Source organism: Condylura cristata, unplaced genomic scaffold (genome assembly GCF_000260355.1).
Source record: "Condylura cristata isolate star-nosed mole 26May11 unplaced genomic scaffold, ConCri1.0 scaffold00015, whole genome shotgun sequence".
Lineage (NCBI taxonomy): Eukaryota > Metazoa > Chordata > Mammalia > Eulipotyphla > Talpidae > Condylura > Condylura cristata.
In genome coordinates, this window is record NW_004567116.1 from 1,159,359 (window position 1) to 1,168,246 (window position 8,888).

Consider the following 8,888-nt stretch of genomic DNA (forward strand, 5'->3'; position numbering starts at 1 on the left):
CGGCTGCGCCCTCGGCCCCAGGCCCACCCTGGTGTGCCTGCAGCTCCTGCTGCCGCCGCTGCCCCGGGCCGGCCCTCACTCGCCTCTTCCCTGACCTCCTTGGCCTCCGCCCGCAGACCCCCGGCAGGGCCACTGTCACTCTTCCCTCTGCCCCTCTCCCTCTCTCCCTGCTGCCTACGGTCGAGGGCTGCCCGCTGGCCACGTGGCGCCAGGCTGGCAGATCGCTGCGAGCTGCGGCCGCCCCGCTCTGCCTCGGGTCTCGCGCTCGCGCTGTTTTCCTTGCTGGGCACCTTCGGTTCCTCGTGTCCCCTTTCTCGCCCCTGCCCAGCACCTTGGTGGGCACCTTGGTGGCCGAGGCTGCAGCCCCGAGAGTCGTGGTCTCTCCCGTCACTGCACCCATGGGTGGTCCAGGTCTGTGACAGGGTTGGGCAGCGCGGGCCTGGGGAGGCCCCCGAATCCGCCCCCGCCCCCCGCTGTTCCGCCGCGGCAGGGCCTGCTGCCAGGGCTCTTTCTGGCTCTGACCTGCTTTTGCTGGCAGCCGCCGAGGCTGGCCGGGGGCGGCAGCCTGGTGGGGTGCTGGGCTGGGGTGCCGTGGGCAGCAGAGATCTGACTTCTCACCCTCCTCAGCTCCTCTGGCTGCTCTCCCACGTGCCTGAGAGGGCTGTGCCAGGGCTTCGGGCTTTCCCGTGACCCGCTGCCACCCCCTGGGCCGGCCTGGCCTTCCCTCCCCCTGGTTCTCTGCCCACCGCTGTGGGAGATGCCGTGTGGACGCCGAGATCACGGGCAAAGTCCTCAGGAAGGTTCGGGCCGGCCCAGCTCCAGCAAGCTTCTGTCCGAGAGCTTGTCCTCCCGGGGTCTGCGTGGCCTGACCAGAGACTCCGTGCTGCCTACTGCCAGTGGGGGCCCAGGAGACGGGGTTGGGTCTGAGGTGCTGGGGTTCCAACCGACAGTGAAGCGCTTAAAGCACAAATCGAAGCTGCCCTCGCCCAGCGGGGGGCTCCCTGCTGACACCGTTGGCACTGTCAGGGGGCCCTGGGCCCCTGACATGGTTTCTAGATGGGGTTCGCCTGGCTTGGGGTCTCCCAGTGCCGTCACGTCCTGCTTCTGATGAACCATGCCTCGTTTCTGTTGGCGGGTCCTGGTGGGCACCGCCGGGCCACCGTGGCCGTCACCTGCCCAGCACACCTGCTTCTGAGGCTGAGAATGGAGCGACGGGGGCAGTGAGGCCTCCCAGAGAGCGGGGAGCACGCCGGGCCTGCGGGCCCTGGCCTGGCACCGGCCGGCGTTAATGCCGTTGCACAGCGGGTCGCGTACCGGGACCAGGGCCGGCCACAGCCCGCGCGGGCTCCCTGCGGGCCCGGTCAGCATCCGCCCCCAGCAGGAGCCCTGGGGTGCCCCGAGTGGGAGAGGCCAACCCGCCGGCCCGTGGCGCTGAGGCCGAGGTGGAGGGCCGGCCCGGGGGCCTGGCCTTCTTCCTGCTGGAGGCCAGTGCGCACCCCCCGTCCGGCGCACCCCTCGGAAGACAGAGCCGGCAGCCTCTGGAGGCCCGGCAGGGGCGGGCGGTGGCTGCCTTTCCCTTCCTGTACTTCACCATCTTTGAAGTCAGAAAAGGAGGGTTTTTAGTTTTTAACATTTATTTACTTATGCATACAGAACTGGGGTGCAGGCCAGAGGTGCAGGGGCGGTGAGAGGACTCACCAGAGGCAGAGTGGGGAGCAGAACAGGCCAACTGACGAAGTGGGCAGGTCAGGAGAGGCCTGCTGCGCCCTGTGGGCCTGGCGGGGGTCGGACTCGCACCCAGGCGGCTGGGCTCGGCTCCACGCCTCGTGCAGCGCCCCAAGCTGCTGTGCCACCAGGGAGGCCCAGAAAAGGAGGTTTTGCCGGCAGGTATCACCAGGTGACCCCATTGCCCTTGGGGTCGCCGGGGGCTCATGGCACTGGCAGCGTCTCAGGGGCCCGGGTGACCCTCTAGCAGATCATCCGCCGGGGGGGTCGGGGCAGGAGGCACTTGGGAGTCGGCTGGGGTCCCGGCCCGGCTGGTCAAGATGAGGGCCACTGAGGCCCGCTGCGTTTTTCAGGAAGCTTCTCAGCAAGACTTTCAGTGGCCTTGAGGACTTCTGGGTCATGCTCTACCAGCCAGAGCGGGACAGAGTGAGGCCACGTGGGAACTTCTCCAAGACAGCACCACAGCCTGCCTGGGAGTGAGGGCCGGGGCGCCCCGAGTGGGCCAGAGCCAGAGGCAAGGCCAGCCCGCCGAGGCTTCGGGTAGAGCCACAGTGAGGACAGGCTGGCGCTCACGTCACCCCAGAGCCTGGCTGGATCTCTGGCCCGGGTGCTGTTCCTGGCCTGTGGCTGCACCTCCACCCGCAAGGGGCTGCGCCCGAGGCCGCCCCACGGCCTCTGTTCCCACCTCAGGGGCGGCCTCTTGCTCCCTCCCCTGCCACCCCAAGTGCCAGAGTGCAGGGGCACCTGGCGGCGGTGGCGGAAGGAGAGAGAGGAGGGCTGTGGGAGCCCATCCCCGACACGACCCTTCACACACAACCCTGGGGGGGGGGCCGCGGCCCTGCTTCCAGATGGCACCCCCGAGAGCCGTGGGCTTTCTCGCTGCTGCAGCAGACTCTGGAAAGGCCCTGGGGCACCACAGGCGCACCCCCGGGGTCCCATCTGGGAGAGGAGGGGTTTGAGGGCGAACGGCTGGCCCTGAGCTGAGCAAGTTCAGAGGAGGGCACATCCAGAATGAGCTGCATCATCTCGGGGTCCCCTAGTGGCTGCAGTCGGAGGTGGGGGTCCCCACATGACTACAGCTGCGAACTGAGCTGGGCTCTGAGGGGCAGGAGAACCCCCAAAGCCCCCTGGGCCCAGGAGCAGGTGGGGAAGCCCAGGTGCTCTCCCCCTTGCCCCCCGATTTCAGCCTTGGCTGTCACCCAGCCTCCGGTGACCTGGGCCCAAGAACTTTGTACCGGAGGGAGGCCTGGCTGCTGTGGGGAGAGCGCCCCAGGCCCCGGCTGGGTCTCCCTGCCAGGGTGGGCGCTGGCTCTGCTCTGTGCATGCTCCGCCGGCCTGCAGCGGGAGGGTGGCGGATGCTGCTGGCAACCTGGTGCCAAGCGGTCCCGTCGGTGCGCTCGTGGGGCTTCGATCCAGGTCCCCTTTGTTCCGGAGAGAAGCCTCGGGAAGATGGTCTGAGGCAGGATGCCAGCCGCAGGGCCAGGCCACAGGCGTTGGGAACTGACTTGGTGGAAGGTATAGAAGTGTCCCCAGGGCCAGGGGCCTTTGGGGGCTCCCCCGGATGACCCGTCCACAGGGCACAGTGCCCCCAGTGCTCAGATATAGCCCTGCAGCTCAGGCATGTGGGGACCCCCGCCCCCCAGCGACAGCCCTAGGGCCCTGAGGGCCCCAGGATGATGCAGCATCAATAGGGAGGTCCGGGCTGGCCCCAGCTCAGTGACCCCCAGGACTGCGGAGCTGGGAGTTACCCAGTTTCAGCCGTGGAGAAATGGGGCCTTCGGTGCCAGGTCTCATGGGGAGGAAGGGAACACGAGGGCCGCCCGGGCCTGCTGACGCCCGCGCTGGCCGTGGGCCACCGGGCTGCCCTCTGCCCCACTGTCCCCACGCCCAGGCTGCAGCCGGGACCCTGACCTTTCCCCGTCTCAAAATATCTGCCGGCGCTCCGCACCCCGGGCCGCGCGGCCTCAAGTCCGGACCTGCCTTCACTCCCCTCCGGTGGCGCGTGGCGCGTGGCGCGTGGCGTGTGGCTCTCGAGCGCCCGGAACCTGCCCATCCCAGAGCCTCGGGCTCCTGCTCTTGCAGAGGGCTGCCAGCCCTGTGCCCTGGAGTGTCGGGAGCCGAAGGCCCGGGTGACCTGCAGGGGTCTGGGGCAGTGGGCCTGGGACCCTGTTACCTGGCTCTGAGCTAGGGTGGCGCTCAGTGTCCATCCGGGAGGCACCGGAGGGAGCCTGGGGGCGCCTGGAGGCAGGTGACGCTCCCGGGAGGCGTGTGCGTCTCGGTGCAGGGGGCGGGGAGACCTGCTGTGTGTGGGCGCAGGGTGCTGGCCCACTGGCCGCACGAGTGAGCCCCTCACCTCGTGCTCTGCAGGCTCCTGACGGGCTCTGGGTGGTTTTCCCGGAGCGGCCGGCCGCGGGTCCTCCCTGTCTGCCTCCCGCAGGCCTCGCCGGCACCGCGCCCCAGGCCCGCGGTGGGCTGCGGCGGCTCCCTGCTCTCGTCCCGCGCGCTGGTTTCGGGGCAGCGCTGCCCAGGACTCTGCCACCTGTCAGCCTTGGGGCCTGCCTTCCTGCACTTGCCCAGGAGGCAGCCCAGGGCCCAGGCGTGGGCCTGCTGACTGTGGGCTCTGCCAGAGGGAGAGGAGGCGCCCCACCCCGCCCCAGGACGCGGCCCCCCACGGCGGGTGGGGGCAGGGACAGCTGAGTGCCCCCAGGGCGGTGCCAGCACACGTGGCTTTGCTCGTGGCTTGGAGTAATTTCAGCTTACAGAGAAGCCCGCAAGCGGTACCAAGCCCTCCCACGCCCCCACCCAGATCCTCCGAGCAGAATATTGGTCACGTTGGCTGTCGCTCTCATACCCCGCAGGCCGCCGTGTGAGCCTTGCAGAGAGGACCCTGCACCCCCAGACACAAAATGTTTTCCTGAGAGCCGGATGCCCCCCCGCCACGTGGGGGTCCGGAGCAGGGCACAGGCGCTGGCGCTGCCAGCGGTCCCCAGGCTCAGGCAGGCCCTCAGCCACCCCGTGGGCCGCTTGCCTGGAAGCCCCCCCCCGCCCCCGCGCTGGAGAGCGGGGCCGTGTAGCGTTGGCCAGCGCTGGCCCGTGTCTGGCAGGCAGGCCCCGGAGGCGCGTGGCGCCCACCTCCGTGAGGGGCCAAGCCGACGGCCCTCCGCCACGGCCCTGCCAGGCCCGCCCACCTGGAGGGCAGGAGGACAGCGCCCTCCGGTCAGCAAAAAAGCAACAGTCCAGACCGGCAGACGCCGCGGCACGCTGCGGGGACGCTCCTGCCTCTTCTCCACACGTACCTTTCAGCAGGCCTTGCCGGCTGGACCCCGCTGTGTCCCCCCCGTACCCCATCCCCCGCACCTCATGGCCAGCAGCCTGTCTCATCGCCACCCTAAGTGGCCGTCCCTGCTCTCCCCGGTCTGGGTGGGCCCAGCCCCCACTCCACCCCTGGGAGGCCAGTGAGGCCCTGTCCTCCCTGCGGCCCTCACAGGCAGCTCTCTGGCCCGGTTGTGCTTTCGGAGCGCAGGGGAGCGTCCTCCCCGGCGCCTGTGGCTGTTCCTTCTGCCCCAGGCCCTTGCCCCTGCCGGCACTGGCCTTCCGGGTGTCCTCTCCCCGGTCAGGGGCTGCCTCTCGCCTCCGCCTTCCATTTACTTCCCACTTCTCCCCTGTCCTCTGTTTTGTCATTGTCTCCCCCTGTCGGCCGCAGTGACAGTTGGGCCTGCAGTGTGTTTTGTTCAGGAACGTTTTTAAGTCCCTCGCTGAAGCAAGCGCTTGCAGCTTATCCAAGAACCGCAGGGCAGTTGGGGTGGGACAGACCCGGCCGGAGGGGCCGGCTTGCTCAGGCCCAGGGCGCAGCGGTGACCTGGCGCGGCGTGTTGGCTTGTCTGGGCTGGGGCCCCCCGGGAAAGGAGGGGCTGACCTCTGCAGACACTGCACTTGGGATGGGGATGGCTGTCAGTTGATTTTTTTTAAATTATTTGTATGGAGGCAAAATGCACGGCGACTCTTGGCCCCCGCCCGTCAGCCACACCGCCCATGGAGGTGCCTCCCCCGACCCCCGCGGGGCTGAAGGGCCCCCTTGAGACGCAGGCTGCCCTGGCCCAACTGTCCTGTCTGGGGCCTGGAGGCCGCTAGGGCGTCTGTCCCCTGCTCCTGCCCCGCTCACTTCCTCTGCTGCTGCTTTTGCAGCGGCTGTCTGTGGCGCTGCTTTGTCCGGGTCAGCTCCCCACCCCCGGCACCCTCTTGCCCAGCCAGACTGTGGGGAGCCGCTGGGAGGCCCGGTGCGGTGGGCGGGTCCCGAGCAGGTCTCGGGTCTGCACGGGGCGGTCAGAGCCGGGGAGTCGCCGCGGGGCCTAGGCTGGCTCTGTCCAGGCCTCAACCTGCTCCTGGGCGCCAGGAGGAGGAGGAGGAGGAAGCTGGTGCCGCAGCTCCGAGGGCCTCGCCGAGCTGGGCCCACTTCGCGCTACTCTCCCCGCAGATGCTGAAGTTCCGGACCATCCACGGGGGCCTGCGGCTCCTGGGCGTTCGCCGCACCTCCACCGCCCCGGCCGCCTCCCCCAGTGTCCGGCGCCTGGAGTACAAGCCCATCAAGAAGGTCATGGTGGCCAACAGAGGTGGGTGCCCTGCTGCGCCCCCCCCCGCCCCGCCCCGCCGCACCCCGGCTGCTGACGCCCGTCGCCCCCCAGGTGAGATCGCCATCCGCGTGTTCCGGGCCTGCACGGAGCTGGGCATCCGCACGGTGGCCGTGTACTCGGAGCAGGACACCGGCCAGATGCACCGGCAGAAGGCGGACGAGGCCTACCTCATCGGCCGCGGCCTGGCCCCGGTGCAGGCCTACCTGCACATCCCGGACATCATCAAGGTGGCCAAGGTGAGTGGCCGGAGCCTGGGGAGGGTCGGCCGGGCCTTCAGGGGCCCTGGTGTGGGTGGGCAGTAAGTGGTGGGGGCGGACTGGAGTGGCGAGGGGAGCGGGCGAGGAAGGGGGTGGGGGGAGCCCTGGAGCCGCAGGCTCCGGTCAGGACACGCGTGAAGGAATTTGAGGGCCCGCTCTTCTGCCCCCCAGGAAAACAATGTGGACGCCGTGCACCCCGGCTACGGGTTCCTGTCAGAGCGCGCAGACTTTGCCCAGGCCTGCCAGGATGCGGGGGTTCGCTTCATCGGGCCCAGCCCGGAGGTGGTCCGCAAGATGGGGGACAAGGTGGAGGCCCGGGCCATCGCCATCGCCGCGGGTGAGTGGGGGCCAGGCCTCGGGTCGGGCCTGGGGCTCCAGCCCCTGACGGAGCCCCCGCCGGTCCCCGCAGGCGTCCCCGTGGTGCCCGGCACAGACGCCCCCGTCACGTCCCTGCACGAGGCCCAGGAGTTTTCCGACACCTACGGCTTCCCCGTCATCTTCAAGGCCGCCTACGGGGGCGGGGGCCGCGGCATGAGGGTGGTCCACAGCTACGAGGTGAGTGGCCGGCGCCTGGCGGCCGTGTGGGGGGCGTGGCGGGTGCCCCGGCCGCGGGCCCAGCGTCCACGCGGCCCCTGCCTCGCAGGAGCTGGAGGAGAACTACACGCGGGCCTACTCGGAGGCCCTGGCCGCCTTCGGGAACGGGGCGCTGTTCGTGGAGAAGTTCATCGAGAAGCCGCGCCACATCGAGGTGCAGATCCTGGGTGAGTGGCCCCGCCCTCCCGGGCTGGCAGCTGGCCTTGGGCTGGGGGCCCCTTGGTCTCCGCGGCTGGGGGGGCCGGGCTGGCGGTGGGGGTGCAGCGGCGGAGCGGGAGAGCTCAGGCGGGCGAGGCTGAGCGGCTCCCTCCACCCCAGGGGACCAGTACGGGAACGTCCTGCACCTGTACGAGCGGGACTGCTCGATCCAGCGGCGGCACCAGAAGGTGGTGGAGATCGCGCCCGCTGCCCACCTGGACCCCCAGCTTCGGACCCGGCTCACCAGCGACTCTGTCAAACTTGCCAAGCAGGTGAAGGGCAGGGCTCTGGGAGACTTCTGGAAGCCAGGGGCAGGGGCACCCCACGGGGCAGGTGGGCTCCCCACAGCCTGCTGGGGAGTGGGGGCTCTGAGAAGAGGGGGGGACTCTTGGGCCAGCAACTGTGCAGGCCCTGGGGGGCCTCCCCGTGGAGGGAGAGGGGCAGGCCCAGACACCAGGCCTGGCTCCAGGCAGGGCGGCAGCAGGGGCCTCTGGCCACGCCTCACTCTGGGGCTCCCCTGCGCTGTTGGGGCGCGGCCCCTGGGCCGGGGTCTTGCTCGCCTTCTCCTGGGCGCTCCTGGCCCTGCCCCAGTGCAGGTGCAGCCCCCAGCCCCGCCCAGCGCGTGGCCACACCTTGGCCTGGGTGGTCACAGCCCTCTGGGAGGGTCCCCGAGGGTGGGGGCCCCGCGTGCTACACGCCGCGGTGACCTCTCTGGGCTGGCGGAGGCCGCGACAGCAGGGCAGCGGCCGCTGAGGACCCTCTGGATGAGGGCCGGAGGCCCGCAGGGGCCGGGACGCGGCGCCCCAGAGAGGTCCTGGGCCCGCTGCCCCTCCGGCACCGGCGCTGGGCTGAGACGCTGACGGCCCCGCAGGTGGGCTACGAGAACGCGGGCACGGTGGAGTTCCTGGTGGACAGGCACGGCAAGCACTACTTCATCGAGGTCAACTCGCGGCTGCAGGTGGAGCACACGGTCACCGAGGAGATCACCGAGTGAGTGGCGGGCAGGCGCCTCGGGGGCGCCGGGCGGAGCCCGCTCAGCGTCCGCGACCCGGACGCTTGGTCACACAGCGGCGGATGGAGCCCTGGGCGTCCGGCAAGAATCAGTGCGGGGCGGGCGAACCCCCAGGCCGTGCGCCTCAGCCTGGCCCCCCTGCCGCCCCCGACTCCGCGTCGGGTGTTTCAGATGAGGAGACGGGGCTGCCCAAGGTCGCCGTTGCCGGCCAGGCTGTGCGCCCCGCGCCTCTGCTATCCCAGTCTTTCCTGGACCCGCGGGGCGGCACCGTCTAAGCTTAGGACTTCGTGAGGCGGCCCCACGCCCGCTGCTCCATGACCGCACTGTTCGGGCCTGTGCCGGCCTTGGTGGTGATCGGGGTGTTGGCCTGCGAGGGCCGGCCGCCCCCCGTCTTGCTTCCGTGGGTTTGTCCTCCCACAGCAGGAGCGCAGGCTTGGGTGGTCTCGCCTGGCTCCGAGCACACCCGGCACC

At 70.4% G+C, this 8,888-nt stretch overlaps 1 protein-coding gene across 1 annotated transcript in view; it reads left to right on the top strand.

Annotated features, from left to right (window-relative positions):
• PC (pyruvate carboxylase) overlaps positions 1-8,888 on the top strand; it is a 64,830-nt gene that overhangs the window by 39,974 nt on the left and 15,968 nt on the right. The window contains exons 3-9 of the mRNA XM_004682580.2: positions 6,200-6,335; positions 6,408-6,592; positions 6,785-6,950; positions 7,023-7,168; positions 7,257-7,374; positions 7,526-7,677; positions 8,277-8,395. Coding sequence (XP_004682637.1) covers positions 6,200-6,335; positions 6,408-6,592; positions 6,785-6,950; positions 7,023-7,168; positions 7,257-7,374; positions 7,526-7,677; positions 8,277-8,395 — 1,022 coding nt within the window. The remainder of the gene's footprint in view (positions 1-6,199; positions 6,336-6,407; positions 6,593-6,784; positions 6,951-7,022; positions 7,169-7,256; positions 7,375-7,525; positions 7,678-8,276; positions 8,396-8,888) is intronic.